Source organism: Anser anser, assembly GCF_964211835.1.
Source record: "Anser anser genome assembly, chromosome: 1".
Taxonomy (NCBI): Eukaryota; Metazoa; Chordata; class Aves; order Anseriformes; family Anatidae; genus Anser; species Anser anser.
In genome coordinates, this window is record NC_139720.1 from 171,227,074 (window position 1) to 171,249,550 (window position 22,477).

General features: G+C 34.5%; 1 protein-coding gene across 2 annotated transcripts in view; it reads left to right on the forward strand.

Annotated features, from left to right (window-relative positions):
• The window catches only part of KLHL1 (kelch like family member 1), a gene marked incomplete at its 5' end in the record, with an annotated part of 250,391 nt that overhangs the window by 100,617 nt on the left and 127,297 nt on the right, over positions 1-22,477 (forward strand). For both annotated transcript variants that reach the window (XM_083819401.1, XM_083819402.1), the window contains one exon: positions 3,772-3,968. In XM_083819401.1, the coding sequence (XP_083675527.1) occupies positions 3,772-3,968 (197 nt within the window). The remainder of the gene's footprint in view (positions 1-3,771; positions 3,969-22,477) is intronic.

Consider the following 22,477-nt stretch of genomic DNA (forward strand, 5'->3'; position numbering starts at 1 on the left):
TATCATTTCCAGGAGTTGACAGTAATAAAGAATGTGAAAATCAGAATTGGACCCAAGGAGTGTTGAAAAGGGTTTAAAGCATTTCCAGACACTTCATTACCTGATCCCTGATGGTTCCAATCATTCCGATACTGTGTATTTGAGAGCAGATGGACTGAATTCATATCACCAAATATAAATATCAGCAGTGTCAGAGCAAGTCAAATGAAGGTGCTCCTTTTGTGGTTAATTGCAAGAAATAGCCACTCCTTGGGAGTGATCCATCACCACCTAAAGTGGATGACTAAAACAGAGTAGATGCTCCATATCTTCATATTTCTCTCTGTTGATTGTAGAAGGAAATTTAAAATGTTTAGCTCAGATGGCTACCGGACAGATACCTAAGACTTGGTAAGATTAAATAAAAAATGTCAAAAAGGTCTGTTATAGTGGTATGAAGCACATCACATTTTTCATAGGCTCATTCTATTTGTCATTGGAATTTGATCCTGTTGGAATTAAAAAAGCAGTTTACTTTCATAACCATCATTCAAACAATTCAACTCCTGTTCAAAAGCTGAATAAATACTATCTTCATACTGTCTACTGCTCCATTTACAAAATGGAGACCTAATAAACAAGCTGCCTTACCAGGACTGAGTATAGTGGTTAGCTTATGGGAAACAATAAATTATGATTTATTTAAAATATTAATAAATTGATTATTAATGAAGTATAATAAATGTATTAGATTTATAAAAATAAATAATTAGAAATCATATTCAGAAACTCTTCAAAACTGCAATACAACTGATCCAGTCACGTTAAATGGAAAGGTTAGAAGATAAACACCTGACTAAAAGGAATTAGCTCTAGCCTTTGTTTCTATTTACTTGACATTTCCCATGACTTCATTTGTGTACCCTGACTCACAGAGTATCTTAATGTTGAAGGTTCTTTGCGTGAATGGATCAACTTGCTGATTAATTACCTACACAAGACAGAAAAATAGATTACTATGCACATGAAATAAAATTATATTGCCATATGTTATGTATCTGGGTTGAAATTTCTTGCTCATGCACCGAGCAAGTGAGCAGCACCTACTGAGTGGTCCCACCATATTCCTGTTGATACCTAATGGTCGCTAGCTGTGGGAAGTTGATTCCCATGACTCGCACACTGACCATATTAACATACTGCAAGATGTTCAAAGAGGCAGTGGTTCCCTATACACAAAATTATTTGGAAAACTTTAGCCTAAAGAGTAGGAGAAAGAAAGAGATTTAGCAAAGACAATAAAAATATCAGGGAATTTTTATATGTTCTCTCTGCTTCGGGTTTGTTAGTGAAATAATAAATCTTATGTATTCATTCTAAGGATGCATCCTAAAGATAAGCATTTTAATTTCTGCATGAACAATGCACATAAAATATGTCACAAATAGAACTATAATTTAGACTAGCAATTAAAATCCATTAACATTTTTTGATTGTTTTTTATCCTTTTTTCATACTAATTAATGTAACACAAAATGAGATTTTTAAGCTTTAGTTAATTTGTTTTGCTCATGCTGAAGTAGTTGTGCAAGCTCCTTATTTCATAAAAGTGTGAGAGGGAGGTAAATTGAGGAAGCAGTAGCATTAAAAGTAACTTCCTTGAATAGCCTATTAAACATTTTTGATTAGATACTTGGATCTTCTAACTGTCAGTATGCAACTGTCTGAAGAGGTCACATATATACTGAGACTCTTAAGTGCCTTTTTTTTCCTTTTTTTTTTTCCTTTTTTTTTTTTTAATTTCCAAACTTACTGTGCTAAACCACTTAATATCCCGGGGGACTGTTCCTGTATGGAAACTGTTTCCTCTAGTTTCTTTTCCTAATGCTATAATTAGTGATAAAAACTGTGACCTTTCTTTATAGAGGGTGACAATTCTTTCAATCTTTCTGGCATTCTGCAAACGTTATCCAGACTAGCTTTGTGTGGTCAGAGACTTCTTTGAGATTGTTGCTGAGAAATAAATAGTGTGTAGGAAAAAGAGATTTAAAACTCTTTTTTATTCTTTTGATAGCTGTTTTGCACATTTTTTTTTCTTGCTTTTTAGTACTGGGATGATGAGTTTTAACCTAAAAAAAAGAAATCTTTTTTTTTAGCTTCTATACAAAGTGGAACTATAGTTTATGTAGTGAATAGGGTGTTGGGCCAGTGGTTACCTGCAATCATGCAGCAAATTTGGGACTGTCACTGATAAATATATGGGTCAACCAAGCATCAGCTTCATACTGTGCCTTCTGACCATATTGCGTAAATATAGGGGGGACAGAAGTGGTATGAACAGTCAGATAACATTAACAGAAACTCACGTGGCATTACAAGATGTATAAGAATAAGCAGAGGAAGACTGAAATTATGCTGTGTACTTGATCTACTGCTCTAATCTTTGCAAAAGGGAGGTATTATAACTAGAAAGGATAGCTTCATAGTTTCCATCTTGTATTAAAAGCTACAGGTTTACCTGTGATAAAGGAGGAAAAAAGGTCAAGTCTTCAGTATTATTATATTTCTGTTTCAGTATCGCAGTATAAAGCGGCTTTTCTTTTTTATGGCAATCTGTTGTGAAGTTGAGGATTTTGGAACTGCTCAATGCCATGTGATAGAACTGTTAAGACGTGTAGATTTCTCTTTGTATGACAACAAGCACAAAAATTGTATGGGGAAAAGAGGGGGTTTATCTAACAGTTGAACTATAATACTTTGAACAGAAAGATCAATATGCACTTAGTCCTCTTACAGTGTGAAGTGATTTTTCCAAGCACAGCAAAGTAAAACCTAAGTGTTAGTTTCTTACAATTTATATTATACTTACACATTCTCATATCATGTTCTTTTTTCCTGTTCTTCAAGCTATTCCTGAGTTGTCTAATTTATTGTCTCTTAAGTTATTAACGTAAGAGACCATACAAAGATTTAAGTTAAAAATGGCAGGTTTGTGGGACATGATGACAGGAATGATACTTATTCCTCAATAAAGGAATGGTTCTTTAAATGTATATTATTTTATTTCACTTTTATTTATTAAAAAGTTTATCAGTCTGTAAGGTAGAGATGATATGAAGTGACAAAATTAAATATAATGTAAAAATAAATGGAAGATAAATATTATGCATCCTTATATGCTCTTCTAGGTAATATAAAAGTCTTTTAGAAGAATGATATGCTTTGAGAGGTATGAAATATATTATTTAGGTAAAATTACCCCCCAAATCATGTTACAAATAAGTACCAAAAGTTTGAAAAATTTAAGTATTCTTTTGAAGATACTTACGTTTTTTAATTATACTTTTTTAGTCAGTTACTGAATTCTTAGCAAGGAGGTAAATGGCTGGGTGTTTTAGTCTGTACCATTGAAGATAATTCAAGTTTAATCATCAATTTCAAAATAAATAAATAAATCACAGCCTAGTTGATATCTAGATACTTATTTAGATTTTAATATCATTATAGACACAAAAACAATGTTCTCAAGCTTCTTCCTTTCAATATGTTCCCATCTCTATTTGCATTCATCTTATATAGCTGAATTAATGTTTACACTATTGTAATGTTCATGTAATTGAAGTGTCCAGTCAGAGACACTAATCCTCTGCTTACTTTTTCTGCAGAACTATGTATATTGAGCTAGAATTATTTACAAAAGATGCTGCACGGTGTGTGTGTTTGTTTGTTTGTTTTTAATGCCAAGCTTACATGTGTTATTATTCCTTTTTTTTTTTTTTTTTTTTTTTTTAGGCTGCCTGGAGCTGAAAGAAGACACTATTGAAAATCTTCTGGCAGCTGCCTGCCTCCTCCAGCTCCCCCAAGTAGTAGAGGTTTGCTGCCATTTTCTAATGAAGCTTTTGCACCCATCCAACTGTTTGGGAATACGAGCATTTGCTGATGCACAAGGATGCACAGAGCTAATGAAGGTGGCTCACAACTACACAATGGTAAGGCGGTTTTAGAAAGCTTGAATTATGATCATATGAATCCTCTATATCTTCTGTAAGTAAAATTATCTTGTTAATTTTGGACTTGGAATCCTTCTATACTTTATATTACAAGTAGCTGTTTTGAAACCATAGGGGTGGGTGGTAATTCCTCTCAACTTCCTTGAAGTTATGAGATTTCACTTTCTGTAATGTCCTGCTGAATGAGAACAGTATATGCCTTAATTAAATGTATATTCATATACAGATGATAACAGCAAAAGTATCTATAAGTCCTTAGAATACTTTTTTCTTTTTCTTTTTTTTTTTTTTTAATCAATGTTTTGCTTTAGGGAAGCTTTGTAATTTTTGTAATTGTCATTGTACTTATTGTACTTCAATGCAGTATCAAGAGAAGTTTTTTTTTTTTGTTTTGTTTTGTTTTTTTCCTCAAACATCATCCCACCTTTCATTCATCTCTGAAGTAGATTAAAACACAATGGACAATGAAATGAATGAGCAGAAGTTGAATGATGAATTTTGTCTGACAGCATTTTAAATTTTTTCCCAATTGCACCTAACAGAACTGTATGACATTAATATTAGAAGTTAATCAGAATCAATGGAGCAAAAATATGTTACTTATTCAGAAGCTAAATCATATCTGTAGCCATTTAATTCTGCATAGTTTGACAAAATTAAAAACATTTGGCTCATGAAATTAAGCTTACATAAAAAGTAGATTACTTATCATTTCTGAGAAATAATGGTCCCTTAAGGTCTAGATAGAAATTGTTATTGAAGTAATACAGAAGGTTTCAGTAAATATTCTTGGCTTGTCCAGCAGTTATATCATTATTTTATTTATTCTTTTGAGTAACTAATACCATATTGTAGTTCATGGGTTTAACTGTCTTTTTCTTACCACTACAGCTGAGATAGTTAGATCCACACATGGAGCTTGGTCTGTGGCTGGTTTTAATTTTCGCTGTCTTTAGTCATATAAAGTTAGTCTTCTGAGCCAAAGCTAGAGTGTTTGATGTTCTTCTGTTCATGGAGAGATAAGCTGTCAGAGCAGAATTCATCTGAGCTGTTTTAGAATGAGATTGTGTTAAAAAGTGAGCAGGTATGGGTCTGTAAGAATAAATTCAACCTTTTTATCAATATTTTTTTCAGTAGATGTGTATTATTTTTGTGTGTTTGTTTTTGTTTTGGAACGTAAGCAATATAATGAGGAATGACAAACTAACAGGGATAAAATTAATTTCAAAAAGATCTTATGGTTCTTTAAAACACCTTATTGAAAGATTTTGGGGGTGAATGAAATTACTTATTGTAGTATCTTTGAAGACTTGTGAATGAAACAGCTGGAGGATCACAAAGATCTGTGCCTATATCTAAGATACAAGGTATATTATATAGTAAGTTATAAGTTTCAATGCTCAGATCTAAAATCTGAATTATGTGCAATGGGAGAATTGCCAACGAAAGATAGAAGATCAAAAAGGAAGTCAGTTGTATTTAATATGCAAACTCCGATGTAATTACAATTAATCTTGCAAGCATGTGTGATAGTTACACTTTTATCTTTTCAGGAAAGACAAATAATCTATTCAATTATAATATTAAAAAACCAAACAAACAGCTGTATGTTATTCAGCTGTGGACCTGGTGAAAAAGATAATCATAAAAGTCTAGCTCATAGGGCATGATATTTTCATGGGAGCAGTGTTATTGAATTTAGGTGTGAGGCAGTTCATATCTATTTGATTTACGCTTTTCTGTTAAATGTTGTGGATGATCAGTTCAGGATGGGGCTAGGTGCCTTACCTGCCTCTCTTGGATACAACACTAGAGATCAGGTTGAATCTACATAAGAGAAAAGGGATTATTTCTTTCACGCTCACGTATAGCCAAGAAAAACTGCCAGAGTACAGGCTAGATATCCTGGGAGAGGTGGGTGGAAGAACAGTGAGCAAGAGACTTTGTGACATGAAGAAAGAGTAGGAAAGTGCTGAGCAGAGCAAAGAGCAGATACATATTCTCTGAAGTAACAAAAAGCATTATTTTTCCTGCAGGCTCCAAGGAAACAGTATAAACTGTAATGAGAATGAGCTTAAAGTATGGCAAGGGCAGGGTTGTTAAAAAACTCTATTTCTCCTTCTGTCTTACGCAGCCAATTTGAGGAGAAGCCTTTCTTAAAAAAGGATGATGAAATTTTTGTTTTTAAAAAAGCTCTCATGCTTTAATGAGAACGTAAAGACCATTTCTTCTCGGGGTGCTTTCTTTAAGAGTTGCAAGTGAGTACCTCAAATCCTGGCTGTGTGATGACTCCTCATCTTCCATGGTATCATTGCAAAAGCTCATTTGTTGTGAATAGGAAATAATGGCAGTCCCTTAACTCTGACATACTATGTGGTAGCTTGCCTGTAGAAATTTACTTTTCTCTGAGAGCTATATAAAATAAATAGTTTAAGTATGAAGGCAGAATAATGGATTAATAAATGCAGCATTCAAACTCTGGGTCTTTCTGCTTTGTAAGGATATTTTTAACACCCCCCCGCCCCCCCCAATGTGAACCATGTAAAACAGGTGAAGTGAATTTTCTTTAACCAATTGTCTAAAATATTTACCTACATTTTTCACGTAAATAGTGGAAGTGACAGAAAATTAGTCTCTCTGATATATGAAAAGCACCAATAGGTAGAACATTTTTGAGAGAAAAAAAAAAGCTTTGACAGCATTTGAGGGAACTCTAAAGGCATTTAAAAAGTGAAATAATAATATGATTTCTTTCTACACTTTTTTCAGTCTTTGGAAAAATTGGGTTTCTTTTCTAGATGTTCAGCACCAGAGTATTATCTTCATAAAATGAAGATAATGACTGAGATTATAAACTTTTTGTCTTCTTCTTTACATTTACAAAAAATATCTACTCCACATTAAGCACAAGAAATTCTTTTTGACCCCTTCTTATATCACTTAAATATTATAGCCAATAATTGTCAAATAATATATATATGTATTGTACTAACCATACTGCTATAGAGAAATACAGTTAAAACTGACCACAAATATTAGTGCTGTGCCATGAAGTTTTCTGAGATAAAGGCTCAAATAGCAATAATTTTACACTGACTGTGAAAGTGGGCAACAAGACAATGTTTTTCAAGTTGTCTTTCAGAAAACAATTTTTAGACATAATATATGCTATAGAATGAGCAATGATTTTGAGGTATACTTCAAGTTAAATTTCATCTTAGAATAATCTCGCTTCTTATTTTCACTTTGGTGAAATTAAATATTAACTGATTCCTAAAATAAGGCATTCGCTATAGCACTTAGTTACTCGTTTAAGGTTCTTGAACCTTAGGATAACTCTCTGTTACTATATCATTCTTGACAAACATTTTACAGCTTTTATCCACCAATTAGTTTTGATTAGAAAGTCATTCTTTATCATGGTTGTCTTTACAACAGTATTTTAATGAAAATGAATATATTTTCATGAAAATGATCAGCTTCATTTAATCTCCATAAATGCTTTAATCATTTTTCAAAATAATTTTTCCTTGCCTAATATCAGATTTGATATTTAATAAGTTCTAAATTACACTGTTTTGTTTTTAACATATATATATGTGTGTATCTATATACATATATACACAGCTTGCTTTGTGCTTTCACATAATACTTCATGAGGGCAAGATAGAGCCAGGGAAATCTTGAAGAAAGAGCTGCTAAAGAGCAGACCACTAGAGTATTCTGTAGATTTCAGGAGATAAGTCATTTCTATTGCATGTTTTTTGTCACATTAGATACAAATTCAGATCCCCTCAACAATGAAATCTGGGGAATCCATGAATAAATTTTTTTATTTGCATAGTTGACACAGTATTTTCAGACTTAATTCAAATCTGACAAACATTTTTTTTCAAAATGCAAAGAGCCAATGCTGAGATGGAGAAAGCTCTTAATGGAAGTAAAATTCATTAAGTGTATAGTTATATATTACTTTTCATGACTGTAATAGTTCTGTAATATCTCTGATATTTACTGAGATATTCAGTCTTCAGTATCAAATATCAAATTGTCCTTTTGAAAAGTGAGGTGTAAGTGAAGAAAGGAAAATGTGTGCATGGAGATGGGAGGCAGGGAGGGGACAAAGGAAGAGAAGAAAAGTAGTAAAGGAAAACCAGAGAACCTTTGAAAAATCCTTAGAAAATACACTTGCCAAATACCGAGTCATGATGGTAGTGGGGGAGGTGAGGAAGGTAGATTTCATAAAAAGTTAGTGTACAATGAAATTTGGAGACTTCTATCTTTGCATTATATCTGTTTTATTTATAAGTGGACCTTGTATAGCAATATTTTAAATTAAAGCATTTGAAGCAAGAACTTAAAAATAAGTGGAAAAAAATGTGTGGTCTCATTGGTATCAGATTTACTGTGGGACGTTTTATTTTCGAGGTGTGAAATTGCCCTACCATTTTTAAATGTATCTGCTAATTTAAATGGCAGCACAAATATCCGTGTCTCTCTTGATTTAAACTTCTGTACTTAATGACGATCTGTGTTGTTTTTGTTTTTTTTTTCACTAGTGCATCACTTTCAATAAGTTTTCAATCTGCAAAGCCATATGTCTTATAACTTTAGTTTCCTAATTTGTTGTCAGTTATGATAGTACAGTGACCTGCGTCTATGATGCCTTTTTAAAGAAACAAAAGAGTAAAATGGAAAATATCAATGAGCTACAGCAACTAGTCTTCTAACAGTTTCAATGACAGTTCTTCATACTTCTAGTTTTCAGGGTTTTCATATGAAGGGAAGATAATCTCTGAAGTTAGCAGTTTATCAGCTTGTCACATTTGTCAGAAATTAGAACTGTAGTATATTGTCTTACCTATCTTTTTATAAAACAGAATAATGTCTAATTTAATAGTGTGATCGCAACTTCATTGGGATGCATATTTTTTTTAGAAAATATGACTTTTTATACAGTGTTTTACTTTGAACCACTATATACTTACTGTTGAAAGTTTGTGGTAGACCACGTTAGTATAATAAACTCTGTGGCCTTAATGTACCAGTAGTGTTTCTCAGAACAGCTACTTTTCTGTGTTAATAGATCTAGGAAGAAGAAATATAGAAATATAATAGACCGTGCTAGTTTAATAGACTGTGTGGCGTGATGCTGTTCCTTCTTATAACAACTACTTTTCTATGTCAGTAAATACTGAGAGATGAAAAGTATGTCATATTGTTCCATAACAGGTAATTACAGTTTGGTCTTACAGCATAGGAAATTCTTAAAAAAAAAAAATTATTCGTACTCAGTGAAGTTCTGAATTCAACTGTAGCTTGCTCTGTCTCCCACAGTGAAGAGCGTGGTTCTGCTTGCATTGTGACATATAGATAACGCTTAGAAATTTAGAATTCGACAGTCCAAGTTATGCTATCAGTTTCTGCATCTCAAAATCATGCCATTTGACTGAAGTCTGAAGTTTCAAATGGAAAATGTTGAAGTTTCAAATGGAAAAGTTTTAACTTTACAGGTATAACTTTTCAATCTGGCGTTGCTCTACTAGTCAGGAAAAGTTATTTAAATTCCAGTGATCATTTTGCATCTTGAAACTTCAGTTTGAATAGTGAGATGATACTTTGTTCCATGTTTTTATTTTGCTATATTCCAAGATGAATCGCTAAACATAAACTTGGAAAATCTTCAAATTACTTTGAGGCTCTGAGTAGGACAACAACCAAAAGTAAAAATTCCATGAGTAGAAGAATGTATTTAAATAAAGTGATTGATGTGTCTGTAACCCTGTCAGAATGTTAAAATTAAAAAGCACCCTAACATATGTTACAGTTCCAAGCCTGGGAGATGCAGAGTGTTTACAAGTGCCTGTGAATGAATTTAATGCAGAAGGTGTTTAGTCTCTCTTAGCTACAGTTCTGTGCTTCACACCGCAAGGGTCATTAGTATCAGCACAGCAAAACATTATTCACACTTAATTATAAGTATGTAAGTAATCAGTGATACATACTCACTCTATAAAGACCCTTAGCTAACTGAGAATTCTGATTATATTGCAGACAGAGCAACAATTTCATTTATGTAAAGTGTCTGCCATATGCAAATTCTTTAAATGATCTTTTATGGGAAAGAATTTCAATGATCGTGTTATTAGTTATATTTATTATGTAACCCACAGAATTTCACAGCTAAAACATGGTGGGGTGTGGGGGGCAGGGACTGGTATGTAAAGCCTTTCCTATCCATTTCCACTTACAGCAGCTCATCCCAAAGCATATTGAAATGTTGTAACAATACTCCATATTCAAAATAAGAAAAAGTAATTTTGGGTATTGATACATGGTAATGACAATCATTAATGGGTTGTGGTTGTACTTCTGGTGGTTTATTTCAGTGTTAATATGTTTATACCTGTGATCAGATAACAAGTGAGGCGAGCGAACTGTCTACTACTGTAATTTAATCAGTTCTTTAACATATGCTCTTTAACATAATTTATACACAGAATCATTGGTTGACTTTCTATTTAAGAAATAGCAGTTAGACACTGACCAAATAACTTTGTTAACTTTGTATCATAGTTTGTTTTGACAACTTTGACCACATTGGTGAGATACTGACAGATAGACAGTAAGAGGAGTGGAAAACTGGACTGCTAAGCTCAGATAGCTGTGATCTGTAGAAAGTCCATCTGGCATATATTCATAATACTAGAAGAGCAACAATGAATGGAGTTTGTGCAACCCATCCTAGATGTTCAAGACTTTACTGCAAATGTCTCTGGGTAATCTGACCTAGTTAGACAAGCAGAGAGTTTGACTAGATGACCTTCAGAGGTTGTTTCCCACCTAAATTATTCTGTGAGTTTATTAAATCTATTACTTGTACACTTTCAGTAGTCTTAGATATGAGTTGTCTATCCAGGAACAACATGGAACAGAAATTCAGTTATTTTAAATCAAATATTATTTCATTTTATTTAGCACTGTGCATCAGATGGGATTATCAGAGCTAACATTTAATTGACTTTTATTAGAAACAACCTATTGGTAAAATGCTAGCAACAAGTTAGCAGTAACAGTGAAATTTTAAAGCATTCTGCAATTTTGTGTTTCTTATGCTGTCAGGCAGACATTTCCAAAATATATTGTTGTATAATGTGTCTTACTTGCACTGCAAACAGCAAATATAAATCTGCAAGATGAACTGCTCAGGCAGTGTTCAAACTTTAAGGCACTTTATCTGTAAGGTTTGTTTTGCTTTGGTTTTAAGGATAGCGTTCACAGAAAACTAGTGGGACTCCAAACAGCCACATAAATTTTATTTAATTTGTTTTATTTTTGTACGTATTTAGTTTATTTTTTTTGCCTCTTTAAAAGCCCCATTGAAACATTTGTCCTGCCACCTTAGAGGATATTGTTGTAGAGTACAATGCAGAGGGAACTGTGGAAAAGATTGTGTCACACACTGGGAGGTAACATTGTTACTCACACTGCCAAATATGTCTTTGTCTAATAATGCAATATATTATGCTCTTAACACTTAGAGCAAAAACAGGAATAGATTTGATGAAAACCCCTTAAGAAAAAAACTTTAAAATAGAACATTTCTATCCATATTTTGTGGTTTAACCCGGCTGGCAGCTAAACACCACACAGCCGTTCGCTCACCCTCCACCCTCCCTCTCTGGGATGGGGGAGAGAAACGGGAAAGTGAAGCCGGTGAGTTGAGATAAAGACAGTTTATTAAGACAGGAATATAATAATAACAATAATAATAATAATAATAATAGTGATAATGATAATAGTATTAATAATAATAATGTGTAAGAAAACAAGTGATGCACAATGCAATTGCTCACCACCCACTGACCGATGCCCAGCCTATCCCCGAGCAGCCGGCCCCCCCACCCCGGCCAGCCACCCCTATATATTGTTTAGCATGACCCCAGATGGTATGGAATACCCCTTTGGCCAGTTTGGGTCAGCTGTCCTGGGTCTGTCCCCTCCCAGCTCCTGCTGCACCCCCAGCCTGCTCGCTGGCAGGACAGAGCGAGAAGCCGAAAAGTCCTTGGCCTGGTGTAAACACTGCTCTGCAACAATTAAAACATCAGCATGTTATCAGCGCTCTTCTCATCCTAATCCAAAACATAGCACCCTACCAGCTACGAGGAAAAATTAACTCTGTCCTAACTGGAACCAGGACACCATAGCAAGTTTATTTTACTTTGTTTTCTTTACTTTAATTTTATATTTTATTTGTTATTTTATTTTACTTTTTTATTCCTTTATTTTATTTAGAAGGAACAGTTTATTGCGTACTCAACTGGAAATGTTGCATATAGTGTGTTGTTAATAAGGTTTTAGTGTACATTACATGCAGTTTTGAAAGGGATATAGTGTTGTAACAACTGTTTATTTTTGAGATTTCAGAATGAAGTTTAAATTACATACATGTCCTAAATGATCTTGGGACATGCTGTGTAAATAAAATGAGTGTTATCTAATTGCAATATAGAATGACTCTATATACTTAGACTAAAATGGACACATTAATCTATTAAACATTTTCTCAAAGGGAGAGAGGAGTGGAATCAGAGTTTGGAAAGTTGTAATTGTTTATTTTTATGCTTTTTATCTTGTGGATTCTAATCACAAGTTTGGAATATTCTATATAAAGAAGATAATGTATTGCAAAAGGTTATACACACTATGTACATCTTAATACAAAACTTTTTATTCCCACACCACTGACAACAGAATTGAGAAGACGTACTAAAACTTTGCTGAATGTCACTGATCATTGGGTCTCTGCTACTGTTTTTAAATTATAATTCTCATTCTTTTCTTACAAATGTCAGGACATTACTTAAAAAAAAAAAAATATTGTGCATCTTGTACATTTTGAAATATAGACATAGAAAGTATATTTTTTGAGGTTTACAATTTCCTCCATTTTATCACTTTAAGCCATCTAGCAACAAGCAAAAGTGAAAAAGACTTAAACAATGCAAACACATAGTCCCCAAATCCTTCTGATGATCTTACTTTCAACCCAAACATAAAATTTGATCTTTATATGTTATAGTACCATTTTTTTTCTTAATTCATGACAATGAACTATTATTGTGACTCTTGCTTACAATTTCTTTTTTCCTCTTCTCTTCTTCAAGAAGAATTTCTAGTTCACAGATCACTTTTCACCTTTCTGGTATTTTTAAGATGCTTGTTTGAATGTAATAATTGGCACTTAGCACAGTGTGCTGCTTTTTTGTAAGTTCTCCTTAATACAGCTGTGACATGGCACATTACAGTACCACTCCATCAAGACACAGTAGGAGAAGAGGAAAGTAAGAGCATTTCAAGAACTAGCATATGGACAACAAGATAATTAACAGGAAATAGAGAAGACAACCGCTGGTAGTAAAATGCTGTGAAATCTACAGGATAATAGTTAAGTAAATAGTCTGTACTGTATTAATCACAATCTGATGACTTCTTTATCATCAGGAACTGCCTGATGATATCATCTTACTGCCAAAATGCTGCGTGAAAAGGTTTGCATGGCAGAATTCTGCACTGTTCATTCTAGCTTCTGAATTCTAGACCTGAATCTTCAGCAGCAACATTTGTATCCCATGATGTTAATACTTAGTATGCTTCAGAATGTGTTGTGGTTTGAACTTACAGGTTGAGATGAAGACACTTTACAAGGTAAAGCAAAAGCCATGCAAGTGAAGTAAAACAAGGAGTTAATTCACTCCTTCTCATCAGCAGGCAGGCATTCAGCCACTTCCAGGAAAGCACATAACAGTTTCGTAGGAAGACAGATGCCATCACCCCTTCCTCCTCCTTTATCTGAGATTTCATTGCTGAGCATGATGCATTACGGTATGGGATATCCCTTTGGCCAGTTTGGGTCAGCTGTCCTGGCTGTGCCCTCCCATCTTCTTGTGCACACCCAGCCTCCTTGCTGTCTGGACAGCATAAGAAGCAAAAAAGTCCATGGCTCTATGCGGACACTGCTCTGCAGTGTTTTATTGGTTTTATTGGTGTGTTATCAACACTGTTTTCATCAAAAATCCGAAACGCAGCACATGTGAGTCTCTGCAAAGAAAACGAACTCCCTCCTAGCTAAAACCCTGACAGTGCTACCAGAAATAGAATTTCATGTTCAGGGTGCTGTGATATCTCTCTTCTTTCTTCAGCAGGTTTGATGATGGTTTGACTGTCAGGTCAGCAGATTTACACCTCCATCTGCCAAGTCAAGAATATTTCAATTTATAAATCCTGCCTCATCTCACTGAACTGTAAGCATAAATAAATTACTGTTCATAGAGGTAGCTCAGGGCAAGCAGACTCTTAACCTAAAAAGCATTGGTGGATTCCTAAAATCAGTTAGTGTGGTAGCTGTAGTTGTGTATGTGCTGACACAGATTCAGACTAACAAAGCACTCCAAAGAGAGTGAATCTGGAGGGATTTTCTTGGCATACATGAAAAAAAAAAAAAGAAGACAAGAATCATGACAGGTAAATTCTGTAGCTGTGAGTTCAAAGCCTTTGAATCTGCAAACCAGTGTAAAATCAAATACCTTACATTTGTGTATGTCTTTGGCAAAACTTGAGGATATGTCTCTGCATTGGGGATAAACATCGTGTTTGTTGTCACAAAAGGCTATCCAAAAGTGGCTAAGTACAAAAACAAACAACGAAAACAATAAAGCTCTAGAATGCACAGCTTGTATGCATAGTATAAAATTAGAACTTGACACCCAAATTCTCTGAAAACGTTGCATTGACATTGCAGTTCAGGGGCACCAAGAAAGCATGAGAACAAACTACAATTGCATTGTCTATGTATTATTCCTAATATTTTAGGATTTAGCAGAAGTCTTTCAGGGTAGAAAAAGACCCACTAGAGCTTTCTGTGGGCATCTTGGACAACAAGGAAGATTGTTTGGACTTAGCCTAATTGAAGTACACAGGCGGTGAGAGGGGACAAGGAAATAATATTGGACAGGGTGATAGAAGTGAAACTAACATGGGGAGCTCTGATAGATAAAAGAGAGGAGGGGGAGATACAGGAGTGGGATATGATAGAAAAGTCAGTCTTAGGGATTAAGCTGTGACTGAGAAAATAACCTGAAGAGTCTGTGAGCAGTAGAAATCCTAGTCTCTAGAAACTCTGTGACCAAGACTCTTGACTCCAGTAATTGCGCTGTTTTCTGGAATAGACAGTGACTAGCATTCTTAAAATGGCCCATACCAAGAGCTAAGTTTTAACATTATTTTCACTAAGCATTGATATAAAACACTTAACATTTACAAGATTATTCATTAAGCACAGGAAGGTGTACTGTCGTCAGTCAGGATAAGACTGATTTGTCTTTCAAAAGCATAAAGACATCCTAAGTTACTGAGATGCTGCTCCTCATTTTCAAGGGTAAGACGTATGCAATGGTTAGTTTTTGGCTAATGATAGTGAAGAGTGTTGGAGTATTCATTCTGTTCTTTTCTGTCAGTAACATTTTCAGTATAATGCAGGACATACCACTCCTTTCTGTGTTGGCTAGGTTGGGAAGAACTTGAAGTCATACAAAAATAAATACAATAACATCTCAAAAAATGATACCTTGAGGTGGGGGTGGGGGGGAGGAGGCGTGTAACAGGATGGATGAAACAACAATATTATCTGCAAGTATTTCTTTCTAATTGGAGGCAGGGAAACAGAAATGTGCATGTTCTTATTTTCTCATCCTATATTTAAAAAATATTCATAGTTAATACACAGGATTTGGATCTTTCCGCCTCATGGGCATGTTACTCCAGCTGAAGCCTTAGAATTGCTGTGAATTCTGGTTCATTAAATGTTTTATTTTATTCACACTTAGAACATTTCTTATGGTATTGCAGTCTTTCAGAGTTTGAACTGTTGTCATAGGAGCATCCTGACCTTGCCTTGATCAGGAGTGAGTGACTGAGTATAATGAGCCATGGCTGACAATCCAATGCAAACAAAGTCAGTGTGATAAGGCTTGATACAGGATATGGGGCAGCAAGCTAGAGAACAAAACCTGAAATTGCTGCAAAGGTGGTTCATGGTGTCATCATGGACTGATTTGATTGGTGGCCTGTGTGACACCTTCCCAGTAAAAGAGATTGGGGCCAGAAGGGAGGGGGAGGAGGATATTGTTGAGCAGGCATTCTGCAGGGAATGGGAGCAAGTGTTGCGTTCCCTTCAGGCTCACATTTGGGGCCAGCCTCAGTAACTGTAACTGTAAGTGGGTGTGTATGTGTGGGAGTGTGAAGTATTTCCTGACACAGCTTATCCAGAGCTCTGGTGTGAAGTATTTCCTAATACAGAACTCTGGTTCAGTTATTAAATTGAACTTTGCAGAATCATGGTGTCTGGTGCTCTTTTTCCTTTCCCCTTTTCTCAACAACTGTTCATCATGCATTTTTTCCTGCAACTGAGAAATACCACAGTGTCTTATTTTGACTGGAAATGTTCACTGAAATTCCATACCAGAAATAAATAATAAAATATATATATTTAACGATAACATAGCATGGTTTAAAACTGTTACATTTTTAGAACTCATTTAGGCTTAAAGTTGTTAAAGACTTCAACAAAGGCATCGATTGTATTAAAAGTAATTTTAAATAATCTGAACCATGTACCTTCATTTAAAAATCAGAAAGATGCAATTCCATATTTAATAAAAAGCTTATCAACACACTGGAACAGCTTTCTTCATGCAGCCTTTTCAGCAAAAAAAAACATTGAATATATACAAAAATGGTAAGATCAACATGTGATCTTTATATGATCAACATGTAAAATAAATGTGAAGGGTTATATCTGTATCTAATGAACTGCATAATTTCATTTTTTGCTTCTCCATCTCTTTCACAACATAATGAATTTCTTCCACTTTTCCTCACTTTCTCTCTGCCTCTCTCCTTTCCTTCTCTCTCCTTCCTTCTTTCCCTTCAATCTTCCCTTCCCACTTGCCTGCCTTCTTTCTTCCCCTCCTTTGTGGTTTGTCCTCTTTGATATTTCTTCATACATCCTGTGTAGATGTACATACTCTTTATCATTTTAAAGTAGTAACACAATTGTGTTACACAGAGAACGTGTAGCTTAAAAACAAAGCTGGACAGGCAGAAAATGCAGAAAAATAAGTAAGGATTTCTGGAAATGACTATGTTAGCTCTACTATTCATTTATGGTGTTCATTCATTCCTTCCTCTCCTTTTCTTCTTATAGCATATTTCTTGTGCCTCCATCAATTTCTTGGGGATTATATGAATTCAGTGGTGTTTTTGAAATATTTAGTACAGATGATGGTTTATTTACAGTTTCTTCTGGGCAAGTATTTATCCTCATCACTCTTTGTAATTTGTACACTTAAAATAAATAATATTATAAACAGTTGTATCTCCTGCGTTGCCTTTTATAGTTGAACCCTATTACCTTACAGCCTTAACAGTAAATTACAGCCTAAATACAAAAAATCTCAATGAGTTCAGGCACATACAAGTTGGTATTTTTAATATTTTTAAATATCAACTTAGTGAAGATGAAACCAACATGTAAATAGTTAAAATTACTTGACCAAATTCCATGAAATGATGAAGAATCCATTTTTTTCTTCTACTGATTGCACACACTTTAACATATGTGTCATTTTATGAAAATTGTCTAATTCTACTAAGGCCACATTGACTAAAAAGTCTGTTAATTTCTAAATGTATGTGTAAAACTGGTTAGTCTCATCACTTGACATGTTTCTCAAATATGACCTATGCTGTAATGCAATGAAAGCAGTAGTTATTTCTGTTTTCAAGGGTTTACATTTTCCAGGGAATGGCCATATGCTATCAGTTAAGGAAAGCTGGCAGTCCCCTAGGTAGAGAAGCCGTTTTTCAGCTAGTAATTATAGACAGTTTTCAATCCACTGTCTGCAGTTTCTTTGTCTTTCTTCATGATCAGGCTTGTATTATCAGTTTATGATCCCTTTTATATGTGACCCCACTGTTGTGATAACCACTGGATTTGCACCCTAGCAGCAAAAATTATGTTTTCTATCACATAAGATGTGTGACTGCACAATATTCTGCCCAGGGAGACAGAAAAGATAAAAAGAAAGAAAAAGAAGGAAAAAAAAAAAGGCAAAAAAAAAGTATTTGAGTGATTCATTTGAATCATTTCTAATGCTTCAGAATTGTGTATTCATTTCCAAAAGTCCGTTTAAAGATAACTGCTTCTGAATTACTTCAGAAATTAAAACGTGCTTTAAAAGAAGTATCAGAATAGAGTCATTAAAAGAAGAAGTATCTGTTACTTCTTGAAAGGAAACAGCTTTTCTTGATTCTGAGATAATTATTACATCAACTACTAAAAAACTAACTAGAATAGAAAAAAAAATCTAATTTAAACTGACACAATCTCATTAAAGTCATTAGAGCTATGCAGTTTTATACCAGCTGACAATCCAGCACTTCTAAAATCAATCTGTTAAGACTGTTTTAAACTTTTTTGTATATCGTATAATCCTTCATAACTCTTCAGATCTATTATCTTCATTTGCAGCCCCTGGAATTGTTTGTTCAAAATGGTGCCATATTAACACCATACTTAGCATTAACCTATTTAGGTAGCATTTTACAGTATTGAACATAATGTTATAACCTGAGTGTCATCTGTAAGGGAAACATTGCTAAAAGCAAGGTGTAAAGAATTATCTGGACATTTTGTGGTGCTTTTCTGTGGGATGAAAATGTTTGGGAAATCTGCCACTTATCACTGATGGTACTAAAACCAGAACTCATGATGATATTCCATTCCTCTGAGGCATCTGTTATAAAAGACTCACAGTTGACTCTTATGATGAAATAATTTACTTCAGTAATTACTCAAAATACTAATTCCACCAAAGATTAGGGTCAGGATCACATAGCTGCATTTCATTCTCCCCTTTACCAGTATTTTGGAACAATGAAAATATCATGGAATCATAGAATATCCCGAGTTGGAAGGGACCCACAAGGATCATTGAGTCCAACTCCTGGCACCACAAAGATCTACCCAAAAATTCAGACCATATGACTAAGAGCACAGTCCAAATGCTTCTTAATCTCTGACAGGCTTGGTGCTGTGACTACATCCTTGGGGAGCCTGTTCCAGTGCGCTACCACCCTCTCAGTGAAGAACTCCTTCCTGATATCCAGCCTGAACCTCCCCTGTCACAGCTTGACACCATTCCCTCAGGTCCTTTCACTGGTCACTGAAGAGAATAGATCGACGCCTGCCCTTCCACTCCCCCTCATGAGGAAGCTGTAGACGGCGGTGAGGTCTCCCCTCAGCCTCCTCTTTTCCAGGCTGAACAGACCAACTGACCTCAGCTGCTCCTCATATGTCTTCCCCTCTAGGCCCTTCACCATCTTTGTAGCCCTCCTCTGGACAATCTCCAACAGTTTCACGTCCTTTTTGTACTGTGGTGCCCAAAACTGCATACAGTACTTGAGGTGAGGCCGCATCAATCCATAGTTACTAAACTCTATTTTTTTTGAGATAACCTTGACTAAAAATTTTAGTGTGCAATAAGAACTGTAAGTTTAATTTCATATGTAAACCCTTATTTCAAAGGTTTATGTTTGTTGTCAGCATTTCTATTTTATTCATAGAACTCCCTCTGGTGGATTATTAACAATATGAACATGGTTTATTGTGTAACAACATCAACAACAACAAAATGCAACTCTAGGGTCTAATATTATGACTTTACTAAAAACAGTTTATATTTCAGGATACCCAGGATATTATTAAGTGATTCTAAGGTCAATAGAAATCTAGACTCCTAAATCCACCTAATTATTGTATGGTATTATTATATTGGTTTTGATTCTAGTCAATGTTGTCGTTATTTAGATATGTGTGTATATACTTGTATACATATCTGCATGTGTAGAACATGTCCTAAGTACATACAAATATGAGATGTGGGTTTACCAAAGTAAGATCATGTCAGACTTATCCCACATTTCTTTAATAAAATAAAAAGATTGAGATTTCTTAGGGGGGGAAGAAAAAAGAGATTGAACAAAATATATTTGAATTTCAGTAAAATATGGTGTGTATTGTCTGGACGTCTTAGCTGCAGAAAATCAATACAGGAACAGATAAATAACTCCCTTTTGCCCCTGGGGGGGGGGGGGGGGGGGGGGGGGGGGGGGGGAAGGCTATCTGTGGATATTCCAGTGGATTTTGGAAATCTTTGTGCAGTTCTCATATCACTATTTTTCCATTTATAAACAGTGCTGGATATTTGTAGAGGATGAAGAAGAGATTGCAAGAAAAGAGAAAATGGCTTGCAAATGAATGTCTTAGAGTGCTTGGGCTATTTCAGCATATTAAAAATAAGAGAAGACAATATACTTGATTACAGTGTATCTCCACAGGGGGAAACTACTGTGAACTGGAGAGCTCTTTAATCTAGTTGAGAAACTTTAGTAAGAGCCAATTCAGTTTAAACAGATTGGAAATAAGGTTCACTTTTCCATCAGGAAGGGTGCTTAAACGATGGAATAGACTGGAATAGCTGTAGAGGAAAGTGGTGAATTCTCCATGATTAGATACTGTCATCTCAAGACTGAATGCATTTGAATAAAATCTAGGCAAAGCAGAAATTATACTCAGTAGCATGGTAATTGGTGAGCTGTGTGTGTAGAATGTATTTGATATACAAGAAATTAGATTAATGATCTAACCTGTCTTCTTGGCTTTAATTCTAAATATCAGTGACATGATAATCTATTTGTTTCCTTATTACTGCTTGATAGGTATATATATATTCCATTTAAAAGTTTCAGTGGAAAAGAAAGCTGCCTGTTTGTTTGTCCCAAGCACTAAATACTGAGTAATGTGGAATTGAATGAAAAGAAGGCCAAATTCTCCTTAACAGGCAGCTCAGCAAAGGAAACATGTTGGAGTTCAGGACATCATTAGAGAGATTTTGGTAAACACGGAATCCACAGTATCAGAGAGGATAGAAGATTTCTTAGCTCAGTAGAAAGCATGTAGTCCCCTGAAACTTAGGGGTAATGGATAAAAGACTTTTTTTTTTTCCTTTTTTTTTTCTATTTTTTCTCACAGGTTATATGTAGAATTTGTTGTAGCACAGGAGTATGCTGCAGTTCAGTCAACAAGAGGATAGTTGTTTTTGGTGTATTTACTAAGGGAAAGATGTAAGGAATTTAATTCATTGCTCAGTTAATTCTGTAGTCTTTCTTAGTATCTATCCAATCTTTTGAGTCCCTGATGGTCCAGATTTCAGTACCAAGAAAATACGATATTCCTACATATCTTATGTGGCCTTATGTACCAATTCAGTATATGAAACACAAACTTCTGCATAGAAGTATGTAAATTCATATAAATCCACAGTAAGATACTAGCTCTCCAAAGAATAAAGGATTGATTTAAAGAATCAGTATTTCTGCAACTGGAGAAAAGAACTACTTAGATGTTGCACATTAAAACACTCTATATTTAAATTCATCTGATTATTAGTTTACCTGAGATGTAATGCTTTCAGTTGCTGCTTTTATATCACAGTGATAATAATCATAATAACAGTTTCATTTTCACTAACAAAAGAACTGGAAGGTTAATTTACAGGTAAAATATAAAGTATATTTATAAAAGTAGTGCTTTTGGTTTGGTCTAAAAACTGCAAAGCCTGAAACTCCTTTTTTTTCTTGCATACTTACTAATTTCTCTTTCCATCCACAAATACAGAAATATGTAAACTGTGCAAAATATGCAGCATGATTTAAACAGAGCTTCCATCCTGCTGCAGAAGTCAGATGACAAATCTAGCTTATTATTAAATTTATAGAAACAATGATGATTCTTTTTTGTGACTTTTATTAATGGCTTTAGAATAGTGTATCCAGAACTGAAAGCCACTGCAGACAATGATACAATATGAAATCCATCGCATTTACTGTGACTTCTGATATGTTTAAATAAAAACATAATAAATCCATACAGCCCACATGCAATTTTCAGTTCATTGAAAACATGTCAGTAATTAATGTCTTTCTCCTAGGAAAATATTAGGCATCCCATGAATTTATACGTTTACCAGTGCAAACTTCATATACACCTTTTAAAATTCGGAATATACATGTAGTGAAAGTTAGCTTGCATGACTCAGTTACAGTGATATTAACTGCCTAGTCTAACCTTGCTGTCCAGACGTCCTCTGTCATCAGTGGAGAAATAGAAGCTTCTGTAATGGTCATTTAAATCCCAGCTATCTTCAGCTTCAATCTCAGGGCAGCAGTAGGTACCTGGGGATTAAATAGGAATCATTTCTTTTTTGTGTTTAAGAAATAAAGTTCTCACTCACTGTTTCACATTTATAATTAAAATTACCCCAAATTCAATTGGCCGTTTCTGTTTTTATATCCTAAATTTTTGGAAC